Source organism: Miniopterus natalensis, chromosome 5, assembly GCF_054644295.1.
Source record: "Miniopterus natalensis isolate mMinNat1 chromosome 5, mMinNat1.hap1, whole genome shotgun sequence".
NCBI classification, from domain to species: Eukaryota; Metazoa; Chordata; class Mammalia; order Chiroptera; family Miniopteridae; genus Miniopterus; species Miniopterus natalensis.
This window is the reverse complement of record NC_142085.1, coordinates 63,154,365-63,174,858: the sequence shown is the minus strand read 5'-3', so window position 1 is coordinate 63,174,858 and position 20,494 is coordinate 63,154,365. Positions and strand designations below refer to the sequence as shown.

At 38.3% G+C, this 20,494-nt stretch overlaps 1 protein-coding gene and 1 pseudogene across 2 annotated transcripts in view; both read left to right on the top strand.

Annotated features, from left to right (window-relative positions):
- The first annotated feature begins 394 nt into the window (after positions 1-394).
- Positions 395-20,494, top strand: part of MCM9 (minichromosome maintenance 9 homologous recombination repair factor) — a 61,251-nt gene continuing 41,151 nt past the window's right edge. The window contains exons 1-7 of one of the 2 annotated variants that reach the window (XM_087817583.1): positions 395-482; positions 2,579-2,897; positions 4,409-4,725; positions 6,130-6,211; positions 10,948-11,148; positions 15,169-15,294; positions 16,656-16,775. In XM_087817583.1, coding sequence (XP_087673709.1) covers positions 2,594-2,897; positions 4,409-4,725; positions 6,130-6,211; positions 10,948-11,148; positions 15,169-15,294; positions 16,656-16,775 — 1,150 coding nt within the window. In that variant the 5' untranslated portion in view covers positions 395-482; positions 2,579-2,593. Of the gene's footprint in view, positions 483-868; positions 948-2,578; positions 2,898-4,408; positions 4,726-6,129; positions 6,212-10,947; positions 11,149-15,168; positions 15,295-16,655; positions 16,776-20,494 lie in introns of those variants that run through there. The other variant, XM_016198713.2, reaches the window with a different exon arrangement.
- LOC107526304 (small ribosomal subunit protein uS8-like) lies at positions 11,253-12,992 on the top strand (annotated as a pseudogene).

Sequence of the window (20,494 nt, the reverse complement as noted above, 5' to 3'; positions counted from 1 at the left end):
TCCAAGGCCCGCACCCTCCGCTCCACCCGCGGCCCGCGCGGCCTCAGCCCCGCCCCGGCTCCGCGCGCCCCGCCCCGGCTCTCCGCGCCTCCGGGACCTCCCGGACCTCCGCGCCCCGCCCCTCCGCCCCGCCCCCTCCGCGCCCCGCCCCCGCCCCGCCTCCTCGCGTCTCGTGGCGCGCGCCCGCCTCCCCACCCGGAAGAGCCACCTGAGCTGCGAAGTTGGGCGGTTCGCCGCCCGGCCACCGTCGGGAGCGCCGGCCCAGCCGAGCCGAGCCGAGCCGAGCCGAGCCGAGCGCTCGCCCGGCGCCGCTTCTCCCTCGGGCGAGGCGGGCCCGCGGAGCCTCCAGCGGCCCCGCGCGCGCCCTGCCCGCCCCGCCCCGCCCCCACCGGCCTCCCCGCGCCCCGGGCCCGCGGCGCGCCCCCGCCGCCAGGCCGTAGCCCTCCGCGCCCCGAGTGACTTCTGGCGCTGCGCGTTGGCCCGTAAGTGACCGCCGCTGCTCGCTCAGCAGTGTGTACTTTCACTCCCGCCGTTCGCCCAAGTAGCGCCCACATTTGGTTAGTGCAGAAACTGTTCAGCGCCGGGACGGTCCGGTGGCAGAGCCGCCCCGCAGCGGAGCCCGGGAAGCGTCGGAGACCTGCGCAGGGCGGCGGTCGGGGGAGCGGCCCTCCGCGCGGGGCTCAGCGCCTGTGCCCGGCGGCGGGCGGGCGGCGGGGCGGGCGGGGCGGGGCCTGCGGGCGGGGCGGGGCCAGGGCGCCGCGCGCCCCGCGAGAGGGCGTGGCTCCGGGCAGGTGCGGCGCGGCAGCTGGCGGGGGCGGTGATTCCCGGGGAACCCGCTGGCCGCAGTCACTGGTTTTGATTGTATTTTAACCCCAAATATTTCAATAAGAAAGCGGAAGGGGGACTAGAAAGTTGTAGAAGAATAAGTGGCTCCAGTTTGTATCTGGGTGAGTACGTTGGCGGGGTTAGCAAACTGCTTAGAAACAGTTGATCAGTTTTGCGCAGATATTGAAAGTGAATGCTGTTTTTTAAGAAGATGCTCTGTTAAAAAAGACAGGCGAAATTTAATCTGATCTGAATTTCAACCATGAATTCTGTGGCTGCCCCCTTCCTGCCCGGTGTGGAGCTGTATTTTAAGTTGCTAAACTTGTGGCTCCAAATTTAATATGCATTTATAGACTCTGGTAGCCACTCTTGGAAGTACAGTTTTGTTTTTGTTTGTTAAAGCAAAGGCCACATCATGGAAAGACTATATGATTGGATCCTTCCTGGGTGCTTTCTCTGCTTTACACTTGGCTGAGTTGACATTACCTAACCAAAACAAATTACTGTCAATGTAGTGCCCATAATTTATGTTCATTTATTCTCCTAGATACACATAGACTCATCTGTTAATCTCATACTGGCTTCCTGTAGTTGTCAGGATTCTTTAATCATTTTTCTTTTTATAGAGCCTAATGCAGTTAATGTTAGTTGAATGAGATAAGTCAAATTAATGTACACTTGTCCTCCAGTGCTCTCTCTGTTTCCAAACCAAGTAAGAGTTTCTTAAATGATCCAATTCGGACAGTTTATTTGGGATTGTCACCTCATTTAAGTTTAATCTTTCTCTCCTTTGTGCTCCTATTTATGCTGCATTTTACCACTGTTAGAGTGCTGTTATATTCATCTGTCCTTTAGTTCTCTGAGGGGATAGAGAACCTTTCGTTGTGCTTTCATTTCAAAGCATAGCTCCTTGAACTTGGTACATATCTGCATGTACACATGAAAACAGAATGGGGTAGGCCCTTTTAATCTGTAGATACAGATTTAAAAAAATATTGCCAGGGGAATAGGATAGGTGAAGTAATAAAATACTGTACTTATTCTCAATCTGTAGTTATTTAAAGACCAATTTTCCTTTCTTCAGTTTAATTATTTAGTGGGTTTTTTTTACACTCTTGACAGTTGTTTTTGCTGAAGCCAATAGTTTTCCTGGGCCAGGAAGAGAAAACAGGAAATAAATTCACCTCCAAATCGAAATTTCTAAAGCCAATCTGATAACTATTCAAGTCATAACTGGCTATCAATCTGAATAGTAGTGTATGTTCCGTTTATGTAGCAGAATACGTGTGTGTGTAACTAGAGAGATAGAAAGAGATGTTTTTTATATGAATAAAACCCAGAAACAGGACACTTGCAGAGAACTCTATCATGAGTAACTTTTGTCAAAGGACTAGCATTTAAGATTTTATACTTGAGAACAAATGTGTGTGTGGAAACTGGTTAAAGAAAAGGCAAGGACCTTTTACATAATACAGGGCTAATGAGGAGGAAGTTTCCTGGAAAGGAAATGGGGAAGACTTTGGGCCATTTTGGAATTTGATAATCAGTACCAACATAATTCTTTTCCCACTTAAAAAATAATACATTTACTAAGTAACAGATAATTCAGATCTAATTGAAGTATAAATTCAGTTAGTATTTTGAGATTATAGCATGACCTAAAGCCAGGATGATGTACAACCACACAGTTGTTTGGTACTTTTGTGTAAGTCTAGTAGCAAAGGTGTAATACAGTTCTTTCTTTTTTCTTTAGCTACCTAGATTCAGGATGAATAGTGATCACGTTGCACTGGTTGGCCAAGTGTTTGAGTCCTATGTTTCGGAACACCATAAGAGCGATATTCTTGTAATCCTGAAGGAAAGAGATGAAGATGCTCATTACCCAGTTGTGATTAATGCCATGACCCTTTTTGAGACCAACATGGAAATTGGGGAATATTTCAATGCATTCCCCAATGAAGTACTAACTATTTTTGATAGTTCACTGCGAAGATCAGCCTTGGCAATTCTTGAGTCCCTTTCTCAGCCTGAGGGTGTCTCCATGAAGCAGAATCTTCATGCTAGGATATCAGGTGAATCATTTAAGGATTTTATTGTCATGTTTTTCTCTAGGAAGGTTTTTGAGAATCCCTAACACATATTGCATATCGAACTCTAAGAAATAATTGTTATTTGTACTTATAAATATTTTCATCATGTGGTTGATATGGCACTTGTCAGCCCCAGGAGTTTTCATGAAGCATTCCACAGGAATTTGGAAATAAGTTTGTTTTCTGAGAGTTAAATTGTAAAGCCAACACAGAATAGAGCAGAGATATACAAAAATTATCCTAAGCAGAAGTCTGACTCCTTTACTGACGAAATGTAATGCAATCTAAGTTAATATAAATATAGAATATTTTCACTAGAAAGCGGGCAAGTCAGCCTTGGAAGCATAAAAAAAGAAGTCATAGTGGCAAATGTTGGCAGTGCCTCCCTTGTTTGTATAGTATGTAGTATATGGAGAGAGAGTTTCAGCAAGCAACAGAAAATTCAAGTCTATCTGTGGACTTGTAACCTGTAACACCAGGTTAATGTAGCCTGGTGCCTTAAGCATTCAGTTCGTCTAACGAATTTGCTTTCTTTAAAAAAAAAATTCCATGCTTCTCAAACTATCTTCTGATTATTATTATTATTTGGCTTTCAGAGTAGATATATCAATAGGGAGAAAATGTGCTGGCCATAGAAACTTAAAGTATAATCATACCTATTATGGTTATTTCTCATGAGCTTGGCAATTCTGACAGATCCGTCTTCTGTATGCACACTTACCAGGTTTCAGAGCTACTAAAATCTGAGGCCCAGACACTAGACCGTAGGACATCAACCAGAACTGCCTTAATAAACATGTTAGGAGGCAGCCTTTGACCGTCACAGCCAGCATTGCTCTACTCCAGAGATGCATTATAGCCAAACATGAGAAAGAGGGCATTTCCACATAAAAATTTTCTTTGGCATTTTGCGCCTATTAAATTGCCTCTTTATACATGGTGAAAACAACAAGGTTTTTAAAAGATAAAGTGATGCTGTGGGTAAACCTCTAGGTAAGTCAAGGGTTGGCTACACTGTCAGACTTACAGGTTAATGAATCCTGAATCTAACTGAAAAAGCACTAAATAGCCTTCTAGCACTGTGCACTTTGGTCATTATTCTACCATCTCTTTACCACTCAGCTTTGTGGTTTACTCAGAGAGTCATAAGTTGATTTTATGTATGGCTGAGAGCACTATATACTCTTTGTTGAATATGGTTATAATTATATACTATATTTAGATCCTACTGAGATAGCCCTCGTACGAGAATGAATCCTTTTTTAAATCCTGGTTATTATATCATCTAGATGTATACTTTTAAAGCGAGTCCACTGTTAATTGTTATTTGAAATAATTCTTTTCTATTTTCTTGATTTCATATGATTTTTTTCTTGAGTAAAACACAAAGATTTTCACCCTTGAAATTATACTTTTTTCCTCAGGAAATATGAGAAAAGTATATTCCATGGAGTCAAATGCCAAGGTTGATGTAGTTTTTTTTTCTTCATCAGGTTTGCCTGTTTGTCCTGAGCTGGTAAGGGAGCACATCCCTAAAACCAAGGATGTAGGACACTTTTTATCTGTCACTGGGACAGTGATTCGAACAAGTCTGGTGAAGATCCTGGAGTTTGAACGGGATTACATGTGTAACAAATGCAAACATGTATTTGTGGTCAAGGCTGACTTTGAGCAGTATTATACCTTCTGCCGCCCCTCCTCATGTCCCAGCTTAGAGAGCTGTGATTCTTCAAAATTCACCTGCCTCTCAGACTTGTCTTCATCTCCAACCAAGTGTAGAGATTATCAGGAAATCAAAATTCAGGAACAGGTAAATGATGAAATAAATGAGAAAAATGACAAATTTTAAGAAGTGTTATTCAGCCCTGGCTGGTGCGGCTCAGTTGGTTGAGTGTTGTCTCATGCACCAAGAGGTTGCAGATTTGATTCCCAGACAGGGCATATGTCCAGGTTGTGGTCCTGATGCTCAGTAGGGGGCATGCAGGAGGCAGCCAGTCAGTGTTTCTCTCTCACATTGATCTTTCTCTGTCTCTCTCTCCCTCTCTCTTCCTCTTTCTCTAAAATCAATAAAAACATATTTTGTTTTAAAAAGTGGGTGAAGTGCCAGGACTAGGGAACACAACAGATTACAAGTGAAACTTGTGTCATCACTTTGTGGAAGATCAAGTGTGAAACTGTTGCACATATATCAGAATATAGTCTTTAGAGGCCATGATAGAAACATCTTTTTATGTAGAGGATTGGCAAGAGGGTTGTGGAATGACTTAATAATTTTGTTAAATTTAATGAATATTTAAGAAGTTTAAACTAGCTGTACTTACCTAAGGGATAGGAGAAAATTAAGTGGGTTTAATTGGTTGTTAAACATTGGAGTGGGCAGGTTTTGGGGTTTAGGCCTAATTTTTATTTTCTGAGCCAAGTAAGGTATACATAACCACTCTTTAGTATATGAGAGTAAACCTGATTTTTATTTTACTTGCCACTCAAACACAAAGGCTTATTCAGTGTCAGGGACCCAGACTCCTTCTGTCTTTCTACACCATTCTTCACTCATAGCTTCTATTTTTATGGTTATCTATATTTCAGAATGTCAGCTACAACTCTATCACATCTGTATCCTAGTTAGAGAACAAAAATAAGGAGGGATAGCCAAAAGCACCTGCCATGTAACCCAAGTTTCCATTTAAGTAGTTTCCTTCAAAATCTCCTATAACGTATCTACTTACATCTCATTGACCAGAACTTAGTCATATGACCACACCTAGCTGCAAGGAGCCTGGGAGATATAGTCTTTTTACTAGGCACTTGTTAATATAGAATAAACCCAGAGTTCTGTTTCTAAGGAATAATCAAAATAACTGAGTGATTAATCCCAGGTCTTATGACTAGAAATCAAGGGAGAACTGCCTCTTTATTTTAGGTAAGTTTATTATGTTTAGTAGTTGGAGCATGCGTTTATTTTGACAATCCACAAGGTGTAGATTATATTTGCAGATGTTTTCCAAATATTGGTGTTTTTATTTTACTCTACTTACAGTGAATTCTTAAACTGATAGTATGCAAAATTTGTAAGAAAAGTCTGTAAATTCCCATCATAATTAAATTGTATTACAATACCAGAGAAATAGAAATGGTAATTTCAAAAATTACTAGGCTTCAGATTACTTAGCATGTATTTAAGCATATTCAGCATCTGTTTTCTTTTCTTTGCTAGGTTCAAAGGCTAGCTATTGGAAGTATTCCACGATCTATGAAAGTTATCTTAGAAGATGACTTAGTAGACACCTGCAAATCTGGTAAGAATTAAACTTTTGTTAGCTTACATAGGTGGTCCTAACATATTGATAAAGCCACTTTTTATTTTCCCAAGAGTGAGTGTGGAGACTTAATTGCTTACCTTGAGACAGAGACTGGCGTGGAGGTGGGATGTGATAGCAGGAAAGAAGCTGGCTGGAGCTTAGCGATCTAGTCTAGCTGCCTGTTTTATAGCTAAAGAACCTGACTTGCCTAAGATCACTTGGAAAGTTAAGTGACAGACTGGAACGTGAACTCAGATCTACTTACTTCTAGTCCAGCACTCTCTCAGTGCACCATAATGTAACAGGAGCAACTTTATAAGTGTTGGTTTTAGCGGCAATTATATAAGATGCATCAGAGGCTGTGACTGTCAAATGCTACTGCAGCCTAATGATGTCTAGAAAAAAGGAGGTGACTGTGTTTCCCTGCTCTGTGTTGGTCTTCTGTCCTTTGAGGGTCCTCAGTGTTTCCACTGGCCAGTTGCCTGAATTGGGAGGGAACTTGAATCATACTGAAAGAACTGTGAGTGGTTAGCATGGATAAGTCTCAGGAAGGAGATGACAACCAACTTTCATTTGTTGGAAGACTGTCATATAGAAATGGAATTGGAATTACAGAAGATGCTATTGGGTCTCATGGGCTGGAGGTACAGGAAGGTAGACCCACTCAGTATCTATTAATCAGAGGTCTCCAACATGGGCCTTGGATAATGCTGAGTTTAAGCAGAGGATGTACAGCATCTAGTTAGCTATTTAGGCCTCATGATCTGGAGATCTACAGTGTTCCCTGCAAATTAAAGAGTCTGAGCCTTGGAACTGTTCTGTAAATCCAAGGCTCCAGAAACCTGGTTGTAGTGATGTCATCCTTAGTTATGCTTTGATCTTTAGGTCAAACAGACAATTCCTAAGCTCTCCTTTGCCCCTCTCAACTCACCTTGTCTCCTCTTACTCTTCATTGGGGAGCCTAGGAAGAAGCAAACTTAAAAAGCATTTGTGGAAGGGCGAGGATTAATCTCAGCCCACCGCTGTAGAATGGAAGTGTTCTACACTGAATTTTAAATTACTGTTTTCATAAAGAAAATGGTAGGGAAAGGTTTCATTTGAAAAATCAAGATATTAGATTTCATAAATCAGCAGTGTCACCCAAATGGGTAAATACTATTCTCTTCTGCAGTAACTGCATTTAAATATCATAAGAGATATTCTCAATAAAATATGGTATGTTTTTTAAATGGATATGTTGGTGATAGCTAGTATTTATAATGCAAAAAGAATCGGAGAATAAACTGTGCATTCTTTAGCTGTTGGTAGAGTGTAGGGCTGTAAAATTTACATGGCACTGGGCAGCAAAGGGTGAAGATCACAGAAGCAGACTGCCTTCAAAGTGATCATCTTAAAGTTTTAATCAAAAACTTTGTCTAACCAGAGTCCTTGATGTTTTCCGTATGTCAACACAGGTGTCCTCGTCCATCTTCTCCCTTATTGTCATCTTTTCATACTGACAGGAGACTCTGCTATAGAGCTCAAAAGTCTTGGATTTATAGACTTTCAATCCCAAACAAAGTTTCCTCAGAACTACAAATCTTTCATCAGCTTCTCTAAGGCTTCTATTTCCATCCCAAGAAAAGGAGAATGGAAACCTGTTCCCTTAAAGCCAGCGTCTTCTGTCTCCCACATGCATTGCCAGGCCTTCCAGACCTTTTCTGTGAGGAGGATATGAGAGCATATCCTTTGTCTTTCTTACTCTTATTCCAAATAACTTAAAAACTGCCTAACAATTTCCACTTCCTTTTTAGCATTTAAGTTAAATTGAAGGTGGGTCAGAAAAAAACGTTAGCTGAATATCAGCAGTTGCCTTTCAGTTCACCTCAACATTCGCTGCTTTGAATATTTCCCATTTTTTCCAAAACAACCTTTATCTCTATAAAAAACAGATAGCACAGGTGTGTATGCTGGGCTGTAACAGGTATTCCTGATCTCTTATTCCATATCCCAGTTCTCCTCTGCAAGACAGATCGAAAATGCTTCATTTTGCCAAATTCTATCATTTTTTTAACCTTAGACTTCTCCAGATGCCTCATTTATAAAATATTTCCTGAACTGACATTAAAATGATAGGCTAAACACTGTATGGAAATAAAAGAGGTCGGTATCTAGAGTCAATAATAATTCTCTATCAAGAGACTCCCCCATTCATCTAAAAATCACCAACTCATAGTTTGAAATGTATGTCAAATACATGAACAGTTTATAGTTATCTAAACAGTATACTAAGGAAATAACAGCTTTGATCATGGATTTCCTGCTAAATGGGCAAGTCTGTGTCACAGTACCTTGTTCATACGGGACTCTAGATTTTAACCCAAATCTGTAATATCTAGATCAGCAAAGCAGTGCTTGTATGAACTTAGCCTGAACGTGAAAATATCCTTTGATAGAGAATAAGTTGTTTTCATACAGTTCATCTAAATGGAATTCTTTCTGCACTGAAAAAAAACCTTAAGGTATTTTTCTTTCACATGTCACTAATAAAAAAGAATATATGGAAGCAGTCTGTCAACAGCTATTTTCCACTTATTCAAAGCTACAAATTTCTGTGAAAATCAGAAGGCATACATGGCATCATCCTTGCCCTTCAGGAATTTACAGTCTAGGTAGGAACCCCAAACTGACACTGCAAAGCCATAAAGTCGGCGGTTGTGTGCTGAACACGTGAGGGCAGCAGATCAGAGGCGGGCCTGACAGGGTGGCTGCAGTGGTAAACACTACAGAAGGCAGAATGGCACCGAGACCCGGCTGTATGGAAGTAAGAAATTTAGCTTTCTGAAAATAACATCGTTTATAATTTTTACTATAGAAAACTAAAATGATTATTTGTTAACTTGGACTATCATATGTACCTCATAATTGTTCTGATGATCATATGAATCTGCAGTTCAAAACATGTATATATTAAGGGCTTTTTAAAGGTACTAGTTGCTCTACAAATGTAAGGTAGGCTTAGTATAGTAATAGCTAATATTTATTGAGCATTTATATTTCTAGATATTGTATTAAGTAATTTACAAACATTATTTGGCTTAATTTCCACTATAGTGCTGTGATATAAATATAATTATTCCCATTTTGTAGGTCAAGACATAAGCTCAGCAAAGTTAGGTAACTTGCCCAAGGTCACGGAGTCAGTGGGTGGTGGAGCTGGGATTTGAATCCAAATGTAATGAGCCGGTGCTCTTGGCTATTCTTCAGTACTCTATGTTTTCCACATTATCATTGCTTGTTGAAGTCAGATTTTTACTAGTATGTGCTATATCTAAAAGTTAAGTTCCTCATTTGACTAATTTAGAAACAACCTAAATATAACCCATTAAAATGCCCATAGTAGAGAACTGTTCCATGTGCTCATATAATGTTGCCCCAGTCATTTTCATCTAAAAAATTGGGGGCAGACAGTATAGTAAATGATCATTATTTTTGATTGAGTTTGAAAACCATCCAGGCAGTAGCTTGGGAAGGACATTAAAAACAAGTGTAAAGCATCTATTTGTTGTTATTATGAAGTTGCCTTTGGCTAGAAGTATGCTTTCTATTCTATGAATTGCTACCATCGGTTCCATGCACTTAGCCTTTACAGAAAACTTCAGAAAATCAAAAGCTCTTTGGATTACACATTGCACATTGAAACTTAGAAAGTGTAAGGCATTTTGCATCAGTACATATGTATCTGACACAGCCTTGGAAATAAAGACAACACTTGTTAGTTCAGAGACAATATTTTTGTGCAAAATATAAACACCAGGATAGGGTTTGGGGTATGTCCAGCATCCTATGTTCAATAAGATTGAAATCTTTGGGGACTAGGATTATGTCTTCTTTTTTGGGCCCCCTTTTCTCCAGTGCCAAAACATTGAATGCCAAGCATTCATAAAGACTTGTTACTGAGGCATTGAATTGTATGCAATTATCACAAATGTTAGTTTGGACAAGGTGCCTATAAACTACCCAAGGCCTCTTAGAAAAATCTATAAAAGTTGACTCTTCTGCCCACCAGGAATGGGAGAGTTTCCTCAGGTGAGAAGGAACTAACCAGGAAGGAGTGAGCAGGTTTGTGTCCCAGGCTTTCATAGTCTATTCAAAGTTACTTTGATGTGAAATGGTTATTCATTCCTTCATTACTTTGATCATTGATTCTTTTGTTCATTAAAAAAAAAAGCAGTGAAAAAATGTTAACAAATGTATTAAGTAAAAAATAATAAATAAAAAACTAAAACTAGTATCAGTCATCACAAGGTTGTCTCCTTTCCTGACAGCAAACTGATTATAGTTTAACCTTCTGGCTGCAATTCTCACCTCTTTAAATGAAAATTCTATGGCTAGAGATTCTGAGAGGATGAGCCTTTCACCCAGTATAATAACAATGAGTAAATCATCCAGTAAACTATTTCCCAGTGAAGGGTAATAACTTGGTGTGATTGTAATGTGGCAGATTAAGAAAAAATAAAAATGCTGATTTTAGCTTTTAGTTATGCAGATAGAAGTCTCTGTTTTTAAAAAATCAGGAATCTGTGGTGATGTTTTGCACCCAGATTGTTTTCTGAATGAGTGTTGGATGAGTGTACAGCACTCTAAACCCCGGTCGGGAAATGGTGTATGTCTTAGTTCAGGTCCTTTGTCATGCGAGTCTGTGCCCAGCACGTAGGGTGCTGCTGCTGGACTAACTTGGTGCTTTTTCCTAGGCGATGACCTCACTATTTATGGGGTTGTGATGCAACGGTGGAAGCCCTTTCAGAAGGATGTGCGCTGTGAAGTCGAGATAGTCCTGAAGGCCAATTATGTGCAAGTGAATAACGAGCAGCCTGCAGGGGTCGTCATGGATGAAGAGGTCCGGAAGGAATTTCAAGGCTTTTGGGAACGCTATGAGAGCGACCCCTTTGCAGGTTTGTGGTTGAGGGTAGAAAGTGGACACTTATTAGTGGCATTTCATTCAGCAGTTGAACATGCTGTCTGTGATTGGGGGCAGCCTTATACGCTCCATAACGCAATGACTGAGTTCACAGGGTAGCAGCATCAGCCAGTGTCTCCAGCCACGGTCTGTCCTGAAGCCCTTTTCTGGCACAGCCTTTTCTATTTAGAAATCTGGAAAAATAAGGCTGAATTCCAAGAGATTTTTCATTTCTAACTATTTTAACATCTTATACTGCCAAAATCATTTTGGAATCTTCTACCTTCTTTACCAATTAAATATTACAGTTCCTCCTTAAATAGGCAAAACTCATCCTATTATGACACCTCATCCTGTTAAAGCCATTATTTCTTTTCTGATGTCCTTTAAATTATATGTGATCTTCACAGTATTTTAGCTGAAGATTTAAAAATAGGAGATAATAGAAAAGAGATGATGAGAGATGGAAAGATGCAAAAATAATCTTTGTCATCACAGCAAAAATTTTGATTATGACACTAACTATAATTACATAGATTAAAACATCACAGCCTTTGGGTTTGTAGAGTGTTTTTTATAAAAATTCCAAGTGTATAAAACAACAATTATATCTTCAAATGTCTGTTTTCATTCTTCCTTGGAGGTATCTTCTAAGAAAAATAAACCAAAGGTAGTAATAGGCTATTTCTAATAAACTTCACCTCCAATCTAATATATAGTGATTACTTTATTCTTAAATCACATGCTGAACTGGACAGCTATCATTTCACACACACATACAAAAAAGGCCCTTATTTGCCTAAATATAGGCATTTTGCTTTTATTTTGTGGGGTGATTTTTTTTTTCTTATGTGTGTAGCACGTATCATTCTTTTACCTAATCCATACTGGGGAAAAAAAGTCTGTATTGTGGCTTTATGAAGTAAATCGCCTATGAATCATATATTTTTTTAAACGATTTTTTTTATTTGAAATTGTTTCTTAGGATCAAGTCCTTACAGAAATCTGTAACTCTTCCTTGGCCCACGGTCATTCCTTATCAGTTGCAGTGCCTCAGCTCAACTCTGCCTAGTGACAGGGAAGGAAAAGCACCATACAGTGCTCTGACCAAACCATCCGGTGCTGTGTGCTAGCTATTAAAAAGAGTCTATCTTGTTTTACTTATAAAATTATAGATGTACGACTCATTTACTGAATAAAAGAAAGAAATATAATAACCTTATGAAAAATGTAAGTAGGGCTTTTTCCACCATCTTCCCATGCACCCATAACAGTGTGTATAAATGTTCTGACTGATGCTCTCAAGAGTATTAATGGTGCAGAAAAGCAAGGCAAACCACGTTCTTACTAGGCCATGCTCCAGCATTGTCTGGTGTCTAACTGTGATGATGAAGCATGGTTACAGTGGCAGATTTGAAATTATTGATGATCCCAGAGCTGGGAAAGGTGTTGTGAACCTCCTGGGAGGTTAAACAGTGCAGAGTAATCAGTCCCAGATTTGATTTACAACTCAGAGATCTAGAAAAATGGCAGAACAACGTGCTCCCGAGCCATCAATTTGGTTTCATTGAACTGGAAACCTCACTGGGGATCATGCATGGATCATGAAGAAGCAAGACAAAAACACATAGGAGGGAAGACCGTGGGATTCTTTTATAGGGATGTAATACATATGCACAAATAAAATGCCTCAATGGAAAGGAGTAAAGTATATGTGTGTGTGTTGTGGGTGGGGTGGCTGAAGGTGAGGGGCTGTATCTGACGGGATCTTCATTTTGCTAGTCGAAAGCCAGAGATTACTTCAACGCTCAGCTCTTGGAGGTTGACCCGCTTCATTAAGACCTGATACTGTGGGTACTGACTAGGAGGAGCCAAAGACTTGATTCTGATCTACAGTGACCTCAGGGATCCCATGACCTGGTGCTTAGGTGCTGGATAGAAACCCAAACATAGGAATTGGGATCCGTTGGGCTATCAGCCCACTCTGGAGTGACTCAGTTATCTTAGATTGAAGAAGTTCTCTTCATTGGGGTCACTGAAGGCCATAGCCACACTATTAACATGGTCTAGAGCCAAAAATTTGAAGGGAGGAAGGGATGGGAATAGTATCTACTCTTAACACATTTTCTTCCATGATACAGCCATGGGAGCTCCAGTGCCACAATCTAAGGAAGCGAGTTTTTCAAATTCAGACGGCAAATTAGGGGAGTCGCCCTATACCTTTGCATTTCTCTGGTTCCTCAGACCTGCCTTCATATTATATCTTTTGTGTGGACTACAGGGTCAGGAAATCTTAAGTTCAGAAATAATCACAAGTAATATGGGCAATGTAAGAGTTAACAGTTAAGTAGCTCCTATATGTGCTAGGTATTGTTTGTTCTTTGTGCTGTACACTTATTAACTCCTTTGATCCTCAGTAATTCTGTGTGATACCATTATTATCTCCATTTTACAGATAAGGAAATGGAGGCAGAGAGGTTAAGAAACTTGCCCAAGATCAGACAGCTAGTAAGTAATAGCACTGGGATTTGAATCCAGGCACCTGACTCGAGAGTCACTGAGTCTACCTTTATTCAACAAAACTAGCTCTTTGGTTTAGTTTTGGCTTGGATGTCTCCCAATAGCCCTTACTTTTGGGGCTATTGCTTCTTTCTTTCTACATATAATCTCTAGATTCTGGTCAGAATTTACCTACCTGCTGCCAGGTCTTCTCATCTGCTTAGACCCCAGGCTTCGTCTTTTCTTCTCTGGGCTTTTCTACCACAGGAAAGGGATGGATTTCCTCTAGCGGTTAATTAACATCCTTCCAGGACTAAAATATTTTCTTTCTTCACCATTTCTGCCGTCCTAGGTCATATCACTGTACCTTATGCCACTGAGTCAATTTCGATTCCTTACAAAAGCAGCCTTTGTGTATCAGGCCCTAAATTGTGGAGGAAGGTCCTTTCCCTTCCCTTGATGGTTTGGCAGGAAAGCTTCTGGAACTGGAATAGTTAGCTAGGGAAGTACTTGTATGATTATTTTCCACCTCAAAACAGCTATCATTGAAACATGAGTAAAAACTCAGATGAGTATAAAAGTCCTGAAACATGCAAATTAGTTACCAGATTAGGCCAGTAACCGAATGAAATACCTACTTTATTCATGGATGGGATAGGCAGATTCTCAGATTTGGTGTTTTCACAGTTCTGAAAACAGAACCTAAAACTGATACTCTTATTTAAAGCACATGATCAGAAGAATCCAAGACCTCCAGCTTGGATTGCAGAGTTGAAGTTTATAATAATCTTAATATCCCGACACCCTAGTAACTTATTCTAAATAAAACAATTTACCAAACTGCTCAGAGAAAATGCTGAACTGTCTCAGAGGATAGATTGATTTTACTTCTCTAACACCTCTGGAGAAGCTCCAAGTATCTGTATTTAAAAGTTACTGGCTCTAACTCATTGTCCTGAGATCAAGCACTTTCCTTTTATTTACACAATGTAGTAATTTTACTGAAATTACTGCCGAGAAAATGCAGCCAGTATTATTCTTAAGGGATACTGTTAGCCTGATGGAGAAGAGTATTCTTTTCTGTGCCCTCTAAAGTATGTTAAATTTATAGAAACTTAAGCAGGTAGCACCCAAGAATAAAGCAGACTCTTCATCTCGTGGCATTAATAAGAACTGAGTTACCCCTTTTTAGTCATTTGGAAATGGTTCTCTTGACCATTTTACTTTATTACTCCTTATGTATTGATTGATTTTAGAGAGACAGAGGAAGGGAGGAGACATCTATTTATGTTGTTCCACTTTTATTTATGCATTCCTTGGTTGATTCTTGTATGTGCCCTGACCAGGATCAAACCTGCAACCTTAGCGTATTGGACCGACTCTCTGACCAACTGAGCCATCCGGCCAGGGCCTTTGATCATTTTAGATGGTGGAGTGTATTATAGGGTAGAAGGAAATTTTCGGTTATGATTTCTTAAAAATTGTTGGTAACTTCTGATCTTTCTGCCTTTCCTAGGAAGGAATGAAATATTGGCCAGCTTATGCCCTCAAGTTTTTGGGATGTATTTAGTAAAGCTTGCTGTGGCCATGGTACTGGCTGGTGGGATTCAAAGGACTGATGCTACAGGAACACGTGTCAGAGGTTAGTACCTGTTTAAAACTTTTGAGAAATATTAATACATATAAGGAGAGAAGCTAGAATTTTCCTTTCCTGAATAAAAATTGCTTGTTGAGCTTTATTTTCCAAATGTAGCCTTTTAAAGCTGACAGTATTTTTCAAATGTAGTCTTTTAAAGCTAATAGTTGTCTGGCTATCTAATACTTAGCCCAGCATCTGTATATCAGGAGCTACTTTCTAGAATTCCAAAGACTAAAAGAAATACTAAGTTTCTCAGTGAGTATAGTTTTGCTCCAACCTCTCAGGGTGCCACAAAATAAAATCTTTACATATATATTACTGTGTTTTTCATTGGATCCGCACTCTCTCTTCAAGAAGAAAAGATTAGTAGTAGTACTTTTTAATGTCACCAAGTCAGTGTATTTCCATCTCTTAGCTGATTCCCCTTCTGTTGGTGGGTTGCAAATGTGCCATCTGCCGTTCGGTGTTGCTGTAGGTCACACATTCAAGCAAAGGTTACTCAAGTATGTAATTATGTCCAAATGGCGGAAAGCTCTTTTGCAGCTAACACACTTAACTGACCTGACTCTGGCATAGAGTGGGTTTATTATGGTCCTCCTGTAGGCCACATGAGAGCCATAATAACCAAAGACTAAACCAAAAGACTATGAGTACATTAGTCAATCAGGCAGTTAGTAGGTACTCTAAAACCATGTAGTGCAGTATGGAATAGTGCCATAAGCTTTATGTGTATGGTATGTTTTGATCACCTACTGTTTGCAAGGTACTATGCTAAATGTGCCTAAACAGGAGTTTCCTATTAGTACACTTAGAAAATACTCAAATATTATTGAAGAAATTTGATCAGTGAGATAATACACACCACAAGATTTTCATGTTCATTTGTATTATATTTGAAAAATAAGAGTATTTTAAGATAGATATTTCTTTAATTAAACTAAAATTTTCTTGAGATGAAATAATAAATGATGTGATACTTATAAAGCACTTATAAAGTTCCACTTTTTAAAAAGTGCTTAAATAAAAATATAAAATCAGAAACTTTATAAACCAAATTATAAGCCAAATTTTTAAAAAATGTTAAACATAGGCCTGAACATCTAGAAATAGCACAAAATTTATTAAGAGTTTAGATTTTAAATGTCACATTCAGAAGTCATTTAAAGATTATTTATGACAGTTAACTTCCCTAAGATATTCTAGTTAATCTTTCCTTAAATGACTTTAAGTATACAGCAAAAGCATTATATAAACTATAAATAGTGTTGACAGTCCAAGTGGACCATTTTCTTTTTGATTAATCACACTTGTTCATGGATCTTTTCATAGAAATTTAAAACTTTACATTATTTACTTTTTTCTAGGTGAATCTCATCTTTTATTGGTTGGGGATCCTGGCACAGGGAAATCTCAATTCCTCAAATATGCAGCAAAGATTACACCGAGATCTGTGCTCACCACAGGAATTGGATCTACTAGTGCAGGTATTTAACATGACAATTTCATTTAATGTCACTATAGAAACTAACACAACAGTTTTTTCCTTAGGAAAAAGAACCTACAATAGGATAAATTTCAAGCTAATTTCTGAGAGTTACTGCCGAAAATGGAAGGAAATATGTAGCATTTCTTTTGTAGCTCTTAAGAAGATATTTTAAAAGCTCCATCACTTATTTTCCAAAAGCTTATTCCATATGTCTTTTTGCACCTTAGTTTTGAATGATTCATCTTTCTCATTGTCAAGTGATGATCTTCATACATACGTACGCAGGAAAAAATATGTATTACCTGGCATTTTTTGTAGCCCCAGCAAACAGAACATTGAAATAAATTAAGTAGGAGGGGGGGGAAAATCTCTTTATGTAAAGTAGATAGATGACATTGCGCTTAAAGCATTTTCATGCTCATAGATCTCACGGCAGCAGTAGCTCCTATGGAAAATTCTTAGGTAGAAAATGTTTGAGTATGGAAAGCGTATTTTCATCATTGCAATGTGGAGCTTTATTCACACATTGTAATGATTCTTCAACAAGTACATTTAAAAGCCTTTGCAGATAGACGTCAAGATTAGATTACAAAGTGACTTTAGGAAAAACTTATTTTAAAAAACATGTTTTGATGCCATTTTGTATTTTTACACTATTTTGATTGGGGAAGTATTTCTCCTGTTCTTCTATAATAGGCTGATTTCACACATTTTATAAATGTTATTTACTACTTGTCAGGGGAGCCTACCATCCATGCCCTATACTCAGATTTCTTAGGAGAAGCTTGTATTTTAAACTTACAAAGCAGCAAATGTCCCATTAATGGCCTTACAAAATGAGAGCTCCATTCTAAGGAGCTCTCAGGTTTTGAACTATAACTGATCAGTACATTAAGAACTGACAAGAGAGGATTTGTGACTTGAGAGGGGTGGACAAGCTTCAGGATACTGGAAGGGAAGTAGGCAAGAATATAAAGAACACTTCATGAGCAGTTTTAAATTCTTATGTCCCAATGTTCTCGAGTTCTGTATAAAATCAAGAAACAATAGAGGTGTCCCTCAAGTAATGAAGTGGAATTTTTCCTAAGTTGATTGTATGGAGGGCCAAGAAATGAGTGTAAGCTATCTTGTGAGCTACTGGTAATTTCAGAATATTTGGAAATTTTAAAGTGAATGACTACTGATTCACTATATTAGCACTTTCTCCTTTTTTAAATACCAAGATCATAATCCAAATATGAGAAAAAAAGACAGGGAGAGGGAACAGAAATTATTTTAGAAATATATATATAGAAAAGTTATTGCTATTTACATCTACCAAAACAGCCAGATTAGCCTTTCTTCAAACTGTGTATCACAACCCAATAGAGTCATAAAAGTCAATTCAGTGAGTCAGAACCAGCACTTAAAAAATGAAATCAATGATTTCAGAATATACTGCACATAGTAAGGTGCACTATATGGGGGCATTTTCATGAAAACTGTTAATATAAATACATACTTATGTATTTTAAAAAAATTGTTTTTACCATGGATTATAGAAAAGTTTTGAAAACTGCTGCCATAGACTTCTTGGTAAAATTAGAAACCACATGGAAGCCTAAGGTTACATAAGGTCATAAATGAACCAATGCATGCATGCTTCTTCGACTTCCTGCGTGTTTTCTCAGCTCAGATATGATATCCTCATTCCCTCCGACCTCCTCTTCAATCTCTTCTGTGGCATAAGTCATTTGTTTATATTTATCTTCTCAGAACACAGCTATTTACTACGATCAAAAAGGGGGAAAAACAGTTCTAAACCTTCTGACCATAATTCAGATAGTGTCTGTAAATGAGGCTAAATGCGAAAAAAAAACACTAGTTTCTTGTTCCTAATGTTTGAATTCTAAATCTATTTTAATACTTAAATTATCCTGCAGAACCATAATAATTTTTAATGAGGTAACAGTTTTAAAGTCTCAAACCTCTGTGATAATTGGCTGTCCATTTACAGTAAAAACCTAACCCTTAGTTGTTAATACAAACCAATATTATAATTTATCAGAATAAAAACTCAGCAGTGTGCTCTGGCTGGTGTGGCTCAGTTGGTTGGGCATCTTCCCATGCACCGACCAAGGTTGAGGGTTTGGTTCCTGGTAAGGGCACATGTTCAGGTTGTAGACTCAATCCCTGGTAGGGTGCGTGCAGGAGGTAGCCAGTCTAGGTTTCTCTCTCTCCCTCTCCCTTCCTCTCTCTAAAAATCAATAAAAAATATTTTTTTTTAAAAACAAAAAACCTCAGCAGCGAAATGCTTTATTGATGATTTGGCTTATAGCTGCTTTAATTCTAACAAGCACGTATCTTGTCCCTGTTATATTAATCACTGAGCTTTTTGTTGGAAAATACTACTTTTATTTTTAATACTTTAACATTTTCTTTTAATTGCAATTAGACAAAAAATTAGTTTTTTCTTTAGTTTTGACAGGAGGAGGAATTTTATTTTTAAAGTCTATGAACTAGTTAGTGGACAGTATTTTAATAATCTGGTATATTAAATTTCAGAGTTTAACATTTAGCAAAATTTTGCTTCACAAATTAACTCTTTTAGAATGACAGGAAATATGTACAACTTAGATTCCATATTCAGACATGCTCTTTTCCCTTCCTCAAAATAAAAGCTTTAAAAAGTGTAGTATAGTATAAAAGTTTTAGATATGAAGGCACTGCGTAACTCCGCATCATATGGCTGATGTCTTGCTTAGCAGCAAGAGCAATAAGGATATTCTACACTTAACTTAATGGACCATAAAAAAACTTTTTGAGGAAGGACCTAGCTCTCATCAAAGAAAAAGAACCTTTAGGCCCATTTAGTTAATGAATTCCTTTCTAAGACTGCTTTTAAAAAAACTTATCTGGAAAAGCTATCTAGAATATGTCATCTACAAATATGCCTCATCTTACTCTTCATGAGTGTCAGGGATATGGAGAAGAGTACTATATGTGTGAAAATATATACATTTCCAAAATAATAATTTATTTGCTAAGGTAAAGCTAAATACACCTTCCCAAATCCAGATTTTATATAAATGCCACCAACAGATGATCTATGACAACAATTTTAAAGAGTTTATAGGATTATTATAAATCTAATGAACAGATCTAAGTCATTATACTCTCCTGTTCTTAAACTGAAGGAGTTTGTATCTGCTCTTGACATGTTGATTGCACTGGGTAATAATGATGTATATGATTCAGTCAGTGTTCTGATGTCCTAAACTCTTAAAATAACAAAAACCATAGCCAGAGGACTTTATAAAGAATTAACCACACTTATCATCTTAGAAACCAAACTGAATGCTAACATTACATAAACTGTAATAGTAGCCATAGCAGGCTTTAAGATGGCCTGGAAATTCAGATCCTGAAGTTCTTGGTAGCATATAGTTGACTTCAAATCCCTTCTTTAAGGACATGCCAAAAAATAATGGAAATTCACCCTTTAAATTAAACCAAACTATATTACAGGAAGAAACATTTTAGTTGAAGTGAACTTTGTTCTTTTGAAGGCCAGTAAAATAGTGGTCCAAAGATTATTGTCCAAGAGGTTAAGACATCTTTACAACCTGGTCTAATAATTCATATTTCTTTATAAGTGCTTTAATTACATACAGAGAAAAAAATAATATATGTTTTAATCAGATTAGTTTCAGAACAAATAAAATAACACATTAGAGA